Source organism: Erinaceus europaeus, chromosome 10 (genome assembly GCF_950295315.1).
Source record: "Erinaceus europaeus chromosome 10, mEriEur2.1, whole genome shotgun sequence".
In the NCBI taxonomy this organism is placed as follows: Eukaryota; Metazoa; Chordata; class Mammalia; order Eulipotyphla; family Erinaceidae; genus Erinaceus; species Erinaceus europaeus.
In genome coordinates, this window is record NC_080171.1 from 53,199,621 (window position 1) to 53,219,118 (window position 19,498).

The following is a 19,498-nucleotide window of genomic DNA, read 5'->3' on the forward strand; positions in this document are numbered from 1 at the left end:
CCCTGCACCCCAAAAGAAAACCAGAACCCCACAAATTAGGTGCCCATAAAGTCATAAGGATTATTAATGGAGAGGAAAGGGCTTATCAAATATATAAATTCCAAAACTAAGTGGAATTAATAATTTCTTGGTTTTTAGAGCCAGAGATAGTGTTCTATAAAGGAGCATTTGAGAAAATGTCATGGCTCTCAGTATTCTCTGACACATGAAATTTGTGGTGGTGGACACATTTTATCATGTTATGGACCCAAGTATCTCTCTTATTAATTTTGTCTTACTTGAATATTTTATTTTTATAAAATAGTGATTTTAAAGATTGTAAGTTAATGGTAGTGTATATTAACACCGTTCCCACCACCAAAGGTCTGTGTCTTCACCTCCTCCCCCCACCCAGAGTCTTTTACTTTGGTGAAATACAACAAACTCAGTCAAATTCTACTTTGTTTTAATATTTTAATTTTTATAATTATAAAAGAGAAAACTTGGTAAACAAACAAAAAAAGAAAAAAAAAAAAACCAAACCAGTAACTAACAACTGTTTATAAACTGTTTTAGTCTTTTTCTAATCTACTTATATGTCTGTATATATTTATATATGTTGTGTATGTTCACACATTATTTTCCCCCTTTTGTTGCCCCTGTTGTTTATTGTTATTATTATTATTGTTGCTGTCATTGTTGTTGGATAGGACAGAGAGAAATTGAGAGGAGGGGAAGACAGAGAAGGGAAGAGAAAGATACCTGCAGACCTGCTTCACCGCCTGTGAAGAGACTCCCCTGTAGGTGGGGAGCTGGGGGCTCGAACTGGGATCCTGATGCTGGTCCATGCAGCGCTTTGCGCCATGTGCACTTAACCCACTGCACCACCGTCCGGCTCCCTGTACACACGTTATTTATGAAAGTAAATACACACGCATACAACAATGAATTTTTCTTATATTATAAGTTGCATTGTACATTTCATTTTTATTCAATTTTTTCAAATTGACATTACATTTGAGAGTTTTCGATGCCACTGAAAATGAAAAAAGGCTTTGTGACTAGGTACTACACAATACTCTCATTCCAGGAAGCCCTTCATAGCCAGGAGGCATTATCCTGTCACTGAATTGTGTACTTTTTAAAAATTTTATTTATTTATTTATTTATTTTCCCTTTTGTTGCCCTTATTGTTTTATTGTTGTAGTTATTATTGTTGTTGTTATTGATCTCATCATTGTTGGATAGGACAGAGAGAAATGGAGAGAGGAGAGGAAGACAGAGAGGGAGAGAGAAAGATAGACACCTGCAGACCTGCTTCACTGCCTGTGAATCAGCTCCCCTGCAGGTAGGGGAGCCAGGGGCTGGAACCGCAGGTCCTTGCACTTTGTGCCACATGCACTTAACTCGCTGTGCTACCGCCCGACTCCCTGAATGTGTGTACTTTTTGATAGGTTGAGGTGGGACATCTTTTCCTACTTATGCCATATGACTCAGAATGACCTCTTGCTTATCTTCACCTTCCGTTCTTCCCCATAATTCCTGAGACTGGGATTTTAGAGGTAGACAGTTTATTATTCAGTGTTGGAAGTGTATGAGTGGTCAGAATAAATCAAGGTAATGGGCAATGAAATTTTACCCCAAACCAAATTTGTTATATCTTCCCTTTCTGATAAATATAAAAAAATCATTTTTGCTACTTGATCATCCTCCATGTATTCAGATACATACCTAAATGTCTGGGCATATGTGTACGTGCACATATACACAAGCAAACTGAGAAACACGAGAACTTCTAGTCTCTGTATTACAATTTTTTCACCTTCTTCAACATTGACACTGCCTATGAAAAAAGCAAGTGTCTTAGTGTAAGCACTGAAAGTTCAGTTCAGACAAAATTGCCTACCTTTATGTGACAGTGTGGTGAAAGACTAGGGCCATGGCATGAACCCCAAGAGGGAGCAGAGTCCAGGCACACGAATACGCAGTAACAGGATTTGACAGAGCACCATTGTTTTGATCTTTCTGTTTTCACAGGTGCCATAGAGTCATTTTATGAGTCTTCACCATGACCCAAGCTATAGAAAGACAAATATAGTGAGAGTTTTTGCTGAATTCAAGGTTAAAGCTTCTTGTTCAAACAAAAACATAATTTCTAAATCAGCCCAAAGCAAAGCCTGACATCTTGAATTCTGCACACTTTTCCTCTGTCCCCCTTCTTCTCTTCTCATCTGTATCCTTCAATATCAGCCCATTTTAAATATCATCAGCTGTTAAATCAATTGACAGAGATCTTCAGCAGTCACTCTATTATTAAAATGACAAATCATAGCTATAAATTTTGTCTACTAGAGAAGGCTATGATAAGCATTTCTGTACTTAGAAATTGATATAGCATGAGTAAAGATACTAGGTTGGGTAAAATATATCTGCAGAGTCAATTTGATTTATTACTCAATTACTTCTTGTTAGATGGCTTTGTATGTCTAAAGTAATTAGAACTTTAGAAAGTTAGCATTCTTTTAAATGTAGTGCTTTGGAAGGAAAAATGGCCCCAATTAATAAGTATGAAAATTATTTAAAGGACATTAGTTGAGTCTAACAAGAGAAAGACAGCCTCCTTCCGTAACCATTTTCTTGTCTGTGAGAACAATGGAGAAAAGTTAAATGTTAATGTTTGTTCATTTATTTGTTTGAGCGGGGAGGGAGTTTTGAGTATATGCATAGAGTAGCATGCATTTTCATGAGCTTTGTTTTTCCTGGGTGATGCACATACATACACCAGGAGAATGTAGCTGTACAGTTGAGGAAAAAAAACACTTAGCAAGCAATGAGTACATAACATTTAGTAATAAACAAATATAGCCATAAGCAAATTTCATTTATAAATAAGTTAGTATTCCTATCAGTATTTTGTCCCTCCTTAGCAGGAAAAATCCATTTTCATAGGTTTGTTCCCCATTGTTAAGCATATTTGTTTTCTTAGTGGTATTCACTTACCTGGCAGTAATTGCTTCAGGAACTTTCCCACTTATCACTCCCTTTTTCTTCTTAAATGCCATGATTTCTAATCAATGCTGTTTTTTACATTTCTAATCCACAGTATATCCAGTTTACCCTTAGCTTAGTAGAGCTATCGAGCATATGAATAATACATTGTACATCAAAAGATAGAATAGAAATAAAAGGCTTTGGCTATAAATACAACTATAAATATTTATGTTGAATATATATAATATATATATATATATAAATATATATCCCTCTCACCATCTTTGATATACATATAAAATGCATTAGTTTCTTCAGTATTCAAAATAGAGGCTTTCTACAGTTTTTCAGTTGCAAAATAAGTGTTCTTCTACTCAAGTCCTGCCATCCCTTGCTCTAGAGTTCTATCTACATATTAAGTACTCTCTGTCTCCCACACAGAAAAAGATCTTTCTTTTCATCTTTGAGAGATAAAGCTGTGAGTTGTATACATCTTTCACAATCCAAAGGATTGAACCAGAAAATATTCTTGCCTATTGGAGACTTCAATTGAAATTAGTGACATAGCTCAGTGTAATTAACTGGGTTCCTAAAGGCTTCTGGGATTTTCCACACAACCTATTTCATTTTTTTATGTGTTTTTGTTTGTTTGTTTGTTTTGTTTTGTATTTGAGAAAGGGATGGAAAGAGGGAAAGGCAGGATATCACTCTGCTATATGTGGTTTGGGGATTGAATTTAGGACCTTATGCCAGTCCAATGTTCTAACTACTACACACCTCCCAGACTATTATATATACATATATACTCTTTTTTTCCTAAATAATTTTATTGGGAGGGAGAATAAATGTTTACAGTACAGTTGTTGATACATGGATACCATTTTTTATCTACCCATAAGTATCTGCAACATACTTTCATTCTGAACTAAGATCCTTTCATCATGCCCTGGAATCCCAATGCCCTTTCCACCTCTTCTCATCTTTTCCTCCCTTAGAGGAGTTTCTAAGTTTGGACTATGACAAATAGTGCTGCAATGAACATAGGTGTACACAGATCCTCTCTGGTTGTTAGAAAAGTCATAATGTGTGATCCAGGAGATGGTGCAGTAGATTAAGCTCTGGACTCTCAAGCATAACGTCCTGAGTTCAATCCCCAGCAGTTCATGTACCAGAGTGATGTCTGGTTCTTTCTCTCTCTCCTATCTTTCTCATAAATAAATAAATAAAACCTTTAAAAAAAAGTCATAATGTCATTTTCTATGCAAAAATGTGTCAGGAGCTGAGTGGTGGCACACCTGGTTAAGTACACATATTACCATGAGCACGGACCCAGGTTCAAGCCTCTGGTCCCCACCTACAGGGGGAAAGCTTTATGAGTAGTAAGGCAGTCCTACAGATGTCTCTCTGTCTCTCTCTTTCTCTTTATCTCCCATCTCAATTTCTCTCTGTTCCATCATATAATGTTTTTAAAAAATATGTCATGATTTCTCCAATATTTCTTGTGGGCATCCATCAGCCATACGGCCTATCAGGTCATTCCTTTTTCACCAGAGCACTGCTCAGGTCTAGTTTATGGTGGTGTGGGGGGGTTGAACCTGGGACTATGGAGCCTCAAGCATGAGAGTCGCTTTGCATAACCATTATGCTATCTAGCTCCACCCTATCCTGTCATTCTGTATGATTCCTTAACCTCCCCATCTGAATTTTAATGTTTGCAGAACACTAGATTTACTAACAGTCTTGAGAACCACAGCCACCACCACTTTAGCAGCTAATATGTGATCATACATATGGATCACAAAAGTATCTTTCATATTTCTTTTCTCACTTTAGCTGCCTTGCTTTTATTTGGATAGGAAGTTTTCTTTTATTGATGGTTGCCTACAATATTTAGTAGTTCTTCTTGCCCTTTATAAAATAATCAAGTGACCACTTTCCAGATATTATTGGAACCCTTAGATTAGCCCAAAGGAAAAAAAAATCCGTTAATACACATTATTGTCAGTGTTTACTCTTGTACTTACAGCTTTCTCTCTCATCAAAAGTAAAATAGTAATCATAATTGCTTGGTGAACATCTGAAAATAATGTGAATAAAGATGATAATGAGAATGACTTCATAGTACATCAAATTTGTGGGGGTTAAAGATCATTTATAAGCTTATGGTGTCATAGCCCATAATGAGGTCCCAAATCTTCCTGCCACTGTTTATTCTAGTGGTATTTCCTTCTCAAATCAAAGGACTAATGTCAGCAAATGGTGCCCTTTCAAAGAACTCATCCCGTCCTCAAACATAAAGTTATTGAACTACTTTAGTGCTGTTTTTAAGAGACAATTTATTGATGTTTTTTTTTTCACTTGCATTTGTCTAAAAACTTGTATAATGTAATCATTTAGTGTTTATTTTATTGTGTGTACCTTCTACTCAGAGGGTTGGCATTATTGTTCCTAACAGTGACGGATACAAGCAGATCATGCCTTATGACCTCTACCATCCCCTTCCTCGGTACGTAAATCAATCATCCTGCTGCTAGAATTAGTAAGTCAGTCTTCTGCTGTCTTTGTGTATATATACATGTAGATGTAGAATTTGTGTTTTTCTATAAAAAATAAGATTATAGGTAGTGTATTTTCCAACCCATCCTGAGCTGCTCTGCTTTGGAATAATGTTGGCCTGCTCAGACTGTAAACCAGTCATTCACAAACCATTTTAAGATAGGATTGTATTACATTGGATGGACACAGTAATTCCCTCTGATTAGATACAGTATAAGGTTTATGTTATGTCTTTCTTTCACTCCCTTTGTCCTTTCCTATGTTTCCTCTGCAATAGGACCCTAGTCATTAAAGCACTGTTGCTAACTGTTAAACAAACACTGCCTGAAGTATTATCGCAATACCACAATGTGGAATTCCAGATGTGTGGTATTTCTCTATACAGGGGTTTTAAATATCCTCTTCACGTTCCAAAGAAATTACAGTTGCAAACAAAAAGGGCAGATTTCTTTTTTCATATCCTTATTGTTCAGAACATTTGGGGGACTTTTTTTGTTTCCCAAAAATAAAAGCTTCTGTGCACTATGTTGCTTATTGAAGCACAGAATTAAAAGAAATAAAGTAAAAAGAAAGAAAGAAAAAAGAAGGAAGGGAGAAAGAAGTGATACAAGGACTTTAAAAACATAATACCTTTATTAATATATTCATAAGAAAAACGGAGAAGCTGAAAAATCATAATAGCTGCCAAATATATTGTGTGCATCATTGGAAACAACTCCACCTCCCCCGCTCCTAGTATCAGGAATTGAAACTGAGTTTTCAGTAGCCACTTAGCTTAGAACTTAGCTCCATTGTTTTGGCTCATTTGACCTCTCAGGAAGTTAGCTGCTGTTCAGAACCTTGAGTTTAAATCAGATTGCAAAAGTTGCAAGTAATCGTGATGTTTTGCTCAATCACAAACTAAACAAAGCCCAGAAAATAATTGTGTTCTTCACTGCAAAGTGAACTGAAGTTTGATTGAAATTTTTCAAATATTTAGTGTACTAGTATCCAAGTAGACACCCTTGCAGTCAGATTTTCTACCTTCCCACTGATGCTTCATTCTTCCACTTCTCTATCACCTCTATACACCCTACATATAAGAATGTATATACTTACATAAACAGATTCACAGATGCATGTCCAAATACACCTGTCCAAATTGCCCAGTCTCTGTTCAAATACTCAGATCAATAGCAAAGAGCAGGAAGTTTACTTTCACCACTCTACTGATAGCAGGCAGAAAGAGGGATTTGATGACTACTATATATACATGGTTGTTTGGGATTTTTTAAGTTCTTTACCTCATTAGTCTCCTCCCTTGCCACTTCCTATGAATGTATTGATAAAGATAATAATCTTTGTAATGCTACTGATGTATCATTTTACTGGTTTGATCTATTATTGATAAAACCAAACTGGGTAAACTTCCTTAAAAAAAAAAGAAATGAAAATATAAAGATGAATTTTAGATGAAGCATGACTTCATTTCAGTATCAGGAAAATAAGCATTCATAAGATAATCTATCTAAAGGTCATACACTTTAAAATAAAGGCAGAGTTGATTATTAGAAGTAAATAACATCAAGTTTTTGTTTTATTCCTACAATGTCACTCCAGTTTTCTTTTCATGTCTCTGGTTTCTTTCTCTCTCTCTCTCTCTCTCTCTCTCTCTCTCTCTATATATATATATACACATATATATATATACATATACATACACATATACATATACATATATACATACATATATATGTATATACATATATATTTTTCTCTCTAAATATATATATATATATATATTTCTATGACATAAGTAATGCCTGTCATAGGTTACATATTCAGATTTCCTCAAAAGTCTAACACCCAGTATTCCAATGGTGGATTGAAAAGAGTCAGCTATTACTTATCTGTAACTGTCCTGTATATGCAGTGGCTTCTCCATGCATCACAATTGGAAAGGACAAATAGACAGATTGCATTTCTTACTCCTAAGACTTTTGTTACCAAACTAGTTCTCAACTTAGATATTCTGCTTTATTGATGAAGGCTTAGTAAACAGAAGCTATTTCTACAGATGTGTTTATAAGGATAACCAAGGTTCAAAAATGGTTCTCAGGTGCCAGCTACCCACTGATCAAGAAGAGGCTTTTCTTATTTACTGAAATGGTGCAACTCCACAAGTATAGATACTAAGTACAGCTAATGAAATTTGAGATTGTTCTTTCTTCTTTTGAGTCTTCGTAAAACATATATGAAGTTGAAAATGTAATCTGATGAATTACCTTTAATTCATAATTAATAAATGCAGTGTCTCATTATTCTTAATGTGTTAACTTTCTTAAAGTAAACCACACTCTGGGTTTAAAAAATTTAAAAAGTTAAAATATTGATCTTTTAGGACATTATTCTTAGATATGCTTTTTTCCCCCAAAGCACTTACCTGATTCCTGCATTAAGATACCTTAACTGATGCCTTATCTATATTTTGTTATGCCTTTCTGTAAATCATCCAGATATATTTTACTTTAAATTCCATGAAATTTTATTATCATTCAAGAATTCACATGGTAATTTTTACACAATAGAATATAATGGTATGCTATTACTGTACTATAATTTTTCAGAAAAATATTAGTATCACTTATCTTTCTATGGTCACTGACACTGAAAATTAAACTTACTACTATTTGTGAACTTATGCTGAGTCTGATCCAAGGGTTGAGACAGAAACTAATTGTTCTTTCTTTAGAAGGGTCAGGTCCAGAGGATTTAGAGTACCACCAGACCGTTCTATGTGCTCTTTCAATGGCATCTTAATGTCCTAAGAAATTAAACATACATTTTAAAACATATTCCCACTTCATGATCAAATTAAATTCAGTGTGAATCTGTACTTATAAATTCAACCCAATTTTAGTCTGAATCAGATCTTATCTACCTCTAGAGAGATCTTCAGAAATTTATATGATGACAAATGAAAATTAGTTTCCCCTTTTCAGAAGAGAAACTAAAGAGCTTCATTCTCATGGAAGGGATCAAAAACCCTCCTAAGAGCTAAACAGAAGGCCTCCATTACCCCCATTTTCTTTTACATTTCTATGAGATAAGTAATGCCTGTCATAGGTTATGTATTCAGATTTCCTCAAAAGTCTATCACCCAGTATTCCAATGGTGGATTGAAAAGAGTCAGCTGTTACTTATCTGTACTGTCCTATATATGCAGTGGCTTGTCCATGCATCACAACTGGAAAGGACAAATAGACAGCTTGCATTTCTTACCCCTAAGACTTTTGTTACCAAACTGTTTCTCAGGTTAGATATTTATAAATATATTTATAAATTTATAAATAGGGAGCCAGGTGGTGGGGCACCTGATTGAGCGCACCTGTTACAGTGCACAAGGACTCAGGTTCAAGCTCCCGGTCCCCACCTGCAGAGGGAAAGCTTCACAAGTGGTGAAGCAGTGCTGCAGGTGTCTCTCTATCTCCCCCTTCCCTCTCAATTTCTGTCTCTATCAAATAAATAAAGATAATTAAGACATTTAAAAAATCATTAAAAAATTATAAATAGCATTTTCTTAGGTATCTCCTAGAGAAATATACATAGGAAAATATTGTATTTGGAAGCATATTTATGCTATTAGCAATGGAGATAATAATCGTCTAGGGAATCAGGCAGTAGTGCAGCGGGTTAAGCGCATGTGGCACGAAGCGCAAAACCGGCGGAAGGACCCAGGTTTGAGCCCATGGCTCCCCACCTCAGGGGTGTTGCTTCACAGGCAGTGAAGCAGGTCTGCAGGTGTCTATCTTTCTCTCTCCCTCTCTGTTTTCCCCTCCTCTCTCCATTTCTCTCTATCCTATCTAACAACGACGGCATCAAGAACAACAACAATAAAAAACAAGGGCAACAAAAGGAAAAATAAATAAATATTTTTAAAAATTAAAAAATAATACTTGTTGTCTATACTTGAATAATGAAGAAAAATGTGGATTATTCTCTATAGCTTGGGAACACACATTAATCAACTTCATGAAGAAGGGAAGTTAGGATCACAGTATATATTGTGATTCCACTTAGAGTAGAACTACTTTTAGTATTTCCAAAAATCCTGTGTAATAACTTTTCATTTAACTCTCCAAGTGGATCAACTTGGTGCATTTTATTTTTCTCTCCTGAAAATCATATTTCTTATGAATCATAAAAAAAGTTTAAGTTCCTTCTCAATCCTCATCAACAAGCAGAATATCTATAAGATAAGCAAGGGTTAGGGTTAGCCCCATGTTTTCTGTTTTAAAATGACTACCTTTATTTTTTAAATCCACAGGTGGAGAGTAAAGAATTGGGCAAAGATATTTCTCTGTATTTAGTCTGAAATGCTTCAGAGCTATGTAGAGCTCTAAAAAAATCAATGAAACTCTTTTAAATGTTGTTGACAATGTTATTTTTTCACTCCCTTACTTAACACACTTTTTTTTTTTTTTACATATCTCTAGTTTCTGATGTCATCAGCCTTCCAACCAAAACCAAATCTCTTCGCAATCCCAGAAGTTCTTTAGTAGGTGAATTCCAGGTGTCAGCATCCCTCAGTAGTTAGGCAACAAATCAATGCTGATTAACATTTAAAAAATTAACACTTAAAATTAAAATTAACACTTTTTGTTTCTCAGATTGGTAACAGCAGTGTCTGAACATCAGGACTGTTGTTCCATGTAGTCTCAAAGCTGATCATAGATAATAGAATCAAGGAAGGAAAAAAGAATGTTTGGTTTACCTTGGACTTTCTTGATCTTCTTGTATAAAAGTATCCAGAAACTAAGCAAATGAAAATACATTTTTATGCATAGAGAAAGTATACTAAAACTGCTTTTTTAAAAAAAAAAAAAGGATCTGAGCAGCCCTCTTTGAACACAAATAATCTTATGGAAAACTCTCAGAACATTAATTGTTCACATTTGTAGCCTTCCAAGTTTACTGAGCACTTTTGCTAATGTTGAGTCCTATTGTACTCATCAGATTTCAGGCAGTAAATAACTTTTGGTTTTGGGGACTACAGTCTTTCAAGAACTTAATGACCCCAACAATCACTGGGAGTGGGGTGGTCAAAAAGGTCAATGAGGAGGTATGTCGATGTACATGTCTGCCCTGATGATTCCCCTTGCTTCTGTAGGTGGGAGGCCACCCCGTGGACCGCGTGCTCCTCCTCGTGTGGGGGGGGCATCCAGAGCCGGGCAGTTTCCTGTGTGGAGGAAGACATCCAGGGGCATGTCACCTCAGTGGAAGAGTGGAAATGCATGTACACCCCTAAGATGCCCATCGTGCAGCCCTGCAACATTTTTGACTGCCCTAAATGGCTGGCACAGGAGTGGTCTCCGGTAACTGTGCCCTCTTTCTTTGTTCATTAGGAGAGTAAGTCCACTCTTCTGTCTCCTCATCATGACCCCATTGATTACCCTGTGCTGGTTACCCACTTCTCAAGGTATCTAGAAGCCCCCCACCCCTCAGCTTAGCTCCTGTAGTAGATACACCCCAAGAACAGAATTAATTAGGTAGAGTAATGTTTATATATACATAGACATACATATATGTATATATATATACACATATTTCCTTTCAAGTCTCAGAAAGCTTCCACTACTCCCCATTAACATCCCCTAGAGCAGCAAGGAAGGCAGAATATCTGTCAAAGTAACTGAGACTGAATTACCTGGAAACTGAGAAATTTATTCTCACGATAGAGCTCAGTAGACCAAAATTTGTTTAATTTTATTGCTATCTCTTATGTGCTTTATATCCAAAAAAGAGGTCTCAGTAGCTTAAAGTTAAAACTATGTAATAATTAATAAAAGGTTCAAGTGGAAAAAGCAATTAGGATGGATATGAAGTAAGTTAAGCAAAACAAAAGTTCTAGATATTAGAGAAGCTGCTGTAGTAGCTTAAGTGTTAGATGTGATTTTGAGTTTCCTGGCTACTAATGCAAAGCATAAAGTACAAAATGTCAGAAGACTTAGAAAGAGACTATACCCTCAGCTCCAAACTCTAGGCTTTGTGGCTATAGATCAGAGTTGATGTTTCCCTCCAGCCACAGTTGCTCCCAGATATGCAGATCCTAACCACTGGTCTGCATCTGGCCACTCAGTCAGTTCTTTTTTTAGACACATTTCCCATAATCAATTGGATCAGCCACACCGCAATATAAACTAGCTATGATGACAGCTGGAAAAAAAAAAAATTGAGACTAATTTCAGGGGACTAGGCGGTGGCACACCCAGTCAAGCACACATGGTACTAAGAGCAAGCACCCGTGCAAGGATCAGGGTTCAAGTCCCAGCTCCCCACCTGTGGCGAGGACATTTTGCAAGTGGTGAAGCAGATCTGTAGGTGTCTCTCTTTCTCTCCCTTTCTGTTCACCTCTCCCCTCTCAAATTCCCTATGTCATATGTCATATCCAATAAAATGGAAAGAAATGGCCTCCAGGATACGGTGGATTCGTAGTGCAGGCACTGAGCCCCAGTGATAACCCTGGAGACACACACACACACACAGAGAGACAGAGAGAGACAGAGAGATACAGAGAGAGACAGAGAGAGACATTTCATATGAGAGAAAAAAGGATTTTCTTATGAGACGGAAAAAGCCAGAGCACCACTCCCATATATGTAATGCCAAGGATGGAACCAGAAATTTTAAGCATGCAAGTTCTGAGACCCACCAGCTCAACTGTTTCTACAGTTGAGAGTTAAAAAAAAAATTTTTTTTTAAATGATAAAATTTAAAACTAATCTTTGAATACCATTTTGGGAGCTAGCATTTCCCGTACATTTTGCCATACCATAGTAGCAAAGTAGCAACAAAATTAAAACATATTATTGACAATCAGAATTGAGTACACCCTATAGTTTCTTTTTTCTGTTTCTTCCTGTTTGGTTTTAGATTTGCAGAGTGAGTTTTTAATGATTTCTGACTAATAAATGGTAAGAGACTGAAAGGGATTTAATTTTCGGTCAGCTTCACGTAAAATAGACAAATAGAACAAAGGGTCTATAGCTGGTGAGGAGTAGCATCAATCTATCAAAGGTTCTGATATAAAATATTCTTATAAAAAGTTTTAGATGGGAATTAAGGAAAGTGAACAAGGCTTTGCCTGTGAGTCTCCTCTCCCTTGCATTCTCTTTCCAGTGTACGGTGACATGTGGCCAGGGCTTAAGATATCGAGTGGTTCTCTGCATTGATCATCGAGGAATGCATACAGGAGGCTGTAGTCCCAAAACCAAGCCCCACATAAAAGAAGAATGCATCATACCTACTCCCTGCTATAAACCCAGAGGTAAGGATAGGGAGTATTCTGTTACTAGTCTTTGCTCTTTTCTGGTCTTTGTTTTTGTTCTGCAGACATGGGGTTTCACACACACAAGATTTCATTATTATTATTATTATTATTACTTTAGTTAGAAAGACAGAAAGAGGGGGCCAGATGGTGGCACATCTGAGTGTACGCATGATCATGCTCAAGGACCTGGGTCCAAGCGATCACTTCCCACCTTCAAAGAGTGAAGCAGGTCCCCACCCCCTATCTGTCTCCCACCCCTCCCTCAATTTCTCTCTGTTCTATCAAATAAAAAGAAATAAGAAAAAAATGGTCAGAGGGAGTGGTGGATTCATATTGCCAGGACTGAGTTCCTGTAAAAATCCTAGTCGATATATATATATGTATGTATATAATATATATATATATATATATAGAGAGAGAGAGAGAGAGAGAGAGAGAGAGAGAGAAGAAGGAGGAGGAGGAGGAGGAGGAAGAAGAGGAAGAGGAGGAGGAAAGAGAGGAGCCAGGGGGCCAGGTGGTGGTGCGCCTGGTTGAGCACACATGTCACAGTGCTCAAGGACTTAGGTTTGAGTCCCCAATCCCCACCTGCAGGGGGAAAGCTTTACAAGTGATGAAGAAATGCAGGTGTCTCTCTTTCTCTCTCCCTCTCTAGCTCCCTCTGCCCTCTTGATTTCTGGCTTTCTCTATCAATAAATAAAGAGATTAAAAGAGAAAGAGAGAGATAGAGCCACCACAACACTAGAGCTTCCCACTACCAAGTAGTTCCCAGGTAATAACCTGGGCTACATTCATGGCAAGGTACATGCCTTAGCTAATGAGCTATCGCCTGGCTCATAAAGTTGTTTGATGGTTGCTGAAAAAATACCAGATCTAAAATAAATAAATACCTAAAAAGAAAAACACCAGAACTATCTCTTTAGGAGATAATATTAAGACTTTACAGAAATATATATATATATATATATATATATATATATATATATATTACTTGCCATCTACCTTCTTTGCTTAAAAACTCAGTCAATTCAAATATTACTTTATTAAAGATAAAATATGTCAGGAAGCCTCATATTTTCAACTGATGAAACACAAAACTACCGGTTATTAAATTTCAAATTAAAACATTAACATGAGACTTAGGTTCTGAAGTCGTCATTTGAAATAAAAATTGGAGTAAATCAGAATTGAACAAATACTGTAAATTATTTTAAAGTGTACTTTTTATTTATTTTGCCACCAAAGCCTGCACAGTTCCTGCACAACTCAACTGATCCCAGCGGCATTTTTTTTTTCTCCTCTAGATAGAGGTTGACAGACAAAGGGAGAGAGAGTTAGAGAGAAAAAAAGACACTATAGCCCTGCTTCATAGCTCATAGAACTTCTCTTCTGCAGCTGCTTTCAGATGGTGACCAGGGCTTTGAGCCTGGATATTCACACATAGTAGAGTGTGCACCCTAAGGGTATACAGCTTCCCAGCTGCCAAAAGTAGTTTTTTTTAACCCTACTTAGTAAAGGTTATTATAATTATACCAGGTCTCTAAAATAGCACAAACACTAATCTATTTTCTTTTTTTTTTTATTTGTCCTTTATTGGGGGGATTAATGGTTTACAGTTGACAGTTAAATACAGTAGTTTATACATGTATAACATGTCTCAGTTACTAATATATTTTCTGTGTTAACATTGTTAGAGTCTATATTGCTGAAATAGAAAATTCCAAAGTCACAAATTCAGAAGAGAAGTCATTATCATAAACTTCTATTTTAATATTAACTCAGATCCCCATTTGTTTCTTAAGTTATTTCCTTAAACCATTAAATTTCTCTGAAAAATTACCTATATTATAATTCTATATTGTGCTACAGGTTCCCTTGGTGGGATTAACTGACATGAAACCCAAATTAATGATGTTAAAGTGATTCTCCTCCCCCAACTAAAACAGTCTATCAGACATCATGACTAATTTAAAAAGATGCATTTCTAAGTCTGCTTTCTCACTGATACTATATAAATAATAACTCTAACACATAAATATTTTGAGGGTTAAATGAGATATAATCAAATGCTTTGATCCTACATATCTTGCATGTATTAATTTTCCCACAAAAGTGACCTTCACCTCTTGATTCTCACTAGCATCCTCAAATCTGTAAGAAAGTGTCCACTAGTACATGTGACATTACTTTGTTCAAGCAGACAGTAAAGTATTACATGGCTACGGTGAGGGGCAGCTTGAATGTTTGATTATTGAAAGACAGAGATGACTCACACTGTCAGCCATGGTATCTTTGACTGAGTCATTTACTTGGAAGACAGAGGATAGTTATAAACTGATGTGTGCATAAGTTCTGTTTGTGAGTGAAGACATCCAGTACTCAACCTTCGCTTTCTGGCTTATCTCACCAAGAATCTTTCAAAGAACTTAAAAAACAGAGACAGGGAGGTCAGGGGTAGATAGCATAATGGTTATGCAAAGAAACTCTCATACCTGAGGCTCCAAAGTCCTAGGTTCAATCCCTCACACCACTATAAGCCAGTGCTGAGCAGTACTCTGGTTAATATACATATATATGTATATATGTGTGTGTATATATATATGTGTGTATATATACATATATACACACATATGTATATACATATATTAGATTAAAATGTTAAAAGCAGAAAAAGAAGGAAGGAAGGAGAAAGAAAGAAAGAAAGAAAAAATTGGACTGGTTTTGTTCTGTTACACCAAAGCAAAGGACTCTGGGAAGGAAAGGGGAAAGAAGGGAAGGGAATGGGGGTAAACTCTGGGATCTTGGTATATGATGGTGGAAAACGACCTAAGTTGGAGGTGATACTGTTTTGCAGACAACTGTCATGGGGAAATGAGAAATGGTACCCATGTGTTAACAACTATACTATAAACCATTAACCCCTCCAATAAAATGGAAAAAAAAAAAAAGATTTGTGCATAGGTACTGTGCAGCTGTGTTTAAAAAGTTAAGCCCTTTTGACTTTGGCATGTCCATATTTCTCACTCACATTGTTTGATGACTATAAACAGTTGCAGTGCATAGAGGATGAGAAAATAGTCAATTATTTATTACCTCTGTCTTTACAAAGTCACTTCAGAAAAAGAAAGGCAATTTGTTGTTGACTATCAAGAACAAAATCTGAGTTTTTCACAACTAAGTAGTGAGTCTGGCTCTCTAAACATCATTAAAATGCTATAAAATTCTATGGTGTATGCCTATATAGACATATTTCTTTCATCTTTACAATTATATGTTATAAAGTGGTGATAAAGCTTCACTGGCTCATACTATAAAGGCAAATATGCCTATAAAGGTCCCTAGTAAATATGTCAGAATAGGAATCTTGGCAGTTACTTCTATAGCAGCAGTTAAAACTTGGCTTTTTTTTTCATGCTACATATTTTTTTCCTGGAATTAGTTAGCAAGCTTGTCCTGAATTGTTGACCATAGCTAGATAAATAGGTGAAATAAATCAAATTATGGGTGGTGCACCCTACCTAAGTTACTCATATTTCAATTGTCAATGAGTCATGGGATGGGATGGGATGGGATGGGATGGGATGGGATGGGATGGGATGGGATGGGATGGGATGGGATGGGATGGGATGGGATGGGATGGGATAAGATGGGATGGGATGGGATGGGATGGGATGGGATGGGATGGGATGGGATGGGATGGGATGGGATGGGATGGGATGGGATGGGTTGGGATGGGATGGGATGGGATGGCATAAGATGGGATGGGATGGGATGGGATGGGATGGGATGGGATGGGATGGGATGGGATGGGATGGGATGGGATAAGATGGGATGGGATGGGATAAGATGGGATGGGATGGGATGGGATGGGATAAGATGGGATAGGAAAAGATGGGATGAGAAAAGATGGGATGGGATAGGATGGGATGGGATGGGATGGGATGGGATGGGATGGGATGGGATGGGATGGGATGGGATGGATTGAGTCAGATATCTAAAGCAATGTTGTGAGCATTTCTTGGTGGCAGAGTTTGATCTTTATGGTATGTGAGATAGATATAGATATATTAAGATAAAGACAGGCAGGGAGAGAGAGTGAAAGAAACCACAGCACCAGTATCAAATCTGAGTCATACACATGGCAAAGCGCCATATTATTCAAGTGAGCTATTTCATAGGCCCAGCAGTACTACATAGATCACGTTTAGCCAAACAGAAAAAAAAAAATGTAATGCAATTTATTGTATATTGTGCTTTTAATTAATTATTACTTTTATTGCCGCCAGGGTTTTTGCTGAGACTCAGTTTCAGCACTACAAACCCACTGCTCACAGCAGCCATTTTTTTCACTTCATTTTTTTCTTTCTTTCTAATTTTTATTAGATAGGATAGAGAGAAATTGAGAGAGGACAGGGAGATATAGAGAGGGAGAGAAAGATAGACAGCTGCAGAACTGTGTCAGGGCTCCTGAACCAGTCCCCTCGAAGGTAGGCAGTGGAGGCTTGAACTCGTATCTCTGAGCTTAGGAATATTTGCATTTAACCAGGTGCACCACTGCCCTGCCCCTGTACATTGTTTTGTTTTTTTTTAAGGCAAATGTTGCTCTATTTTTTTCAACAGAATATTGTGAAAGGATCGTTTAACTTTAGAGCTATTTTTATTTAAAATATTGAGCTAGTGTTTCTAGAATTGTGACCTTCATAGTAAAAGGCTTTCTGTTGCTCTTTGGCATAATAAATGGGATACAAGGGGAAAAATGCTAGCAGTATTAAACATTCTAGAAGTGGACTTTATTTTACTTGACTTAACTGTCAGCTGAGGTAGAAATATACCTACAACCTTACCTGCAATTACCATCACAGTAACTTTTGGTTAGTGCAAAATAAAATATAAGTGATATGAACAAGGACTTTTCCTGAAATCCCAAATTCTTTCCAGCCTCCTATTTCATCACATGCATGTTCTCATTCTCAGAGAAACTGCCAGTAGAGGCCAAGCTGCCATGGTACAAGCAAGCCCAAGAGCTAGAAGAAGGAGCTGCTGTGTCTGAAGAGCCCTCGTAAGTTTCAAATCCATGTATTGTTTTGCTTTGTTTTAAAGAAAGCAGTTGGGGGTAGATAGCATAATGGTTATGCAAACAAGCTGTCATGCCTGAGGCTCTGAAGTCCCAGGTTCAATCCCTCCCACCCACCCTCCACCCCCTACCATAAGCCAGAGCTGACTGGTGCTCTGGTTTAAAAAAAAAAAAGTATGTTTATTTTGGGGCTGGGGAGACAGCATAATGGTTATGCAAAAGCCTTTCAAGCCTGAGGCTCTGAGGTCCCAGGTTCAATCTCCAGCACCATCATAAACCAGAACTGAGCAGTGTTCTGGTCAAAAAATAAAAAAGGAAGGAAGGAAGGAAGGAAGGGAGGGAGGAAAGGAGGAAGGGAGGAAGGGAGGAAGGAAGGGAGGGAAGAAGTGAGTCTCTGTTATTTTCATGGATTTATGAACTAAGTATAATCATACCACCTACCCTCTTCTCCAAAACATTTACTACATCCTTTCTCTTTCAAAATGTCAAATACCCAACTACATCTGATGATGCAGCATAGATTTGATGTGGAAGTCGGGCATCTTTCCACCCTTCTTATCTCCCAACTTATCTCCCATTCTCTCTCTCTCTCTCTCTCTCTCTCTCTCTCACACACACACACACACACACACACACATGAAAAGGGCCATGAAAAATACATCTTTAAAGATAAAATAAATGTAATACTTTTCTTCTCCCTTTCATGCTGGGACTGTGATCAGATGGATCCCACATCTTTGCCCTACTTGATCATAGTTTGATGCCTGTTCAGTTTTATTAGTTTTCACCGATAGAAATGTAGTGAAATATGTGAGATCACTGGGCACGAATTTATCCTGTGTTTGAAAAGAGGAAATGAGAAATAAAAGCAGCTTACTTAATCGATCAATAACTGCACATTGTACTAGAAAGCAATGCACTGCATCTTTTCACAAATAAGAAAAGCATGTTAATGGAGAGGGTGATGGCACACACATTACACGTGCACGAGGACCTGGGTCCAAGTTCATGGTCCACCCAACAGGGGGATGCATTACAAGTGGTGGGACAGTGCTGCAGTTGTCTCCTCCCCCACAAGTCCCTGCCTCCTTCCCTCTATGAAAAAGAAAGAATTTAAAAAAAAATCTTCTAAGGACAGTGGAGCTGTCCTGGTACCAAGACCTAGTGATAATCCTGGTAGCAAGAAAAAAAAAGTCACTTAATTGAAATTGATGCCTTTCACCTATTATCAAAGACCTATGTCAGATTGAAATATGTCATTAATAATTCATTTAATACAAGTGTGGGACTCTGTGCTATGCACTGGTACCTATGGCACATTACTTAACCTCCAGGAAGTTGAGGTATGTAGCATGTTGGATGCACACATCCCATAGTTTAAATTTCACTAAGATATAAATTAACATGCTACTAAACATTCTTTGTAATATGAATGTTTAGTAGCAATTAAAACTTTCTCTCTCTCTTTTTTTTTTTTTTAGTTTTTATTTATTATCCTCACTGGGCTTCAAGCCTCAAGACTGGCTTCTTCAGACAGAGACAGAATCAGAGGGAGATAGGAATGATGCCACAACTTCCCCCGGTGCCAGGTG

At 37.1% G+C, this 19,498-nt stretch overlaps 1 protein-coding gene across 4 annotated transcripts in view; it reads left to right on the forward strand.

Annotated features, from left to right (window-relative positions):
- Positions 1 to 19,498, forward strand: part of ADAMTSL1 (ADAMTS like 1) — a 1,221,418-nt gene that overhangs the window by 941,899 nt on the left and 260,021 nt on the right. For 2 of the 4 annotated variants that reach the window (XM_060199610.1, XM_007535759.3), the window contains 4 exons: positions 5,426 to 5,476; positions 10,676 to 10,880; positions 12,685 to 12,832; positions 17,807 to 17,891. In XM_060199610.1, coding sequence (XP_060055593.1) covers positions 5,426 to 5,476; positions 10,676 to 10,880; positions 12,685 to 12,832; positions 17,807 to 17,891 — 489 coding nt within the window. The remainder of the gene's footprint in view (positions 1 to 5,425; positions 5,477 to 10,675; positions 10,881 to 12,684; positions 12,833 to 17,806; positions 17,892 to 19,498) is intronic. The other 2 variants (XM_060199611.1, XM_060199612.1) reach the window with 1 other exon arrangement.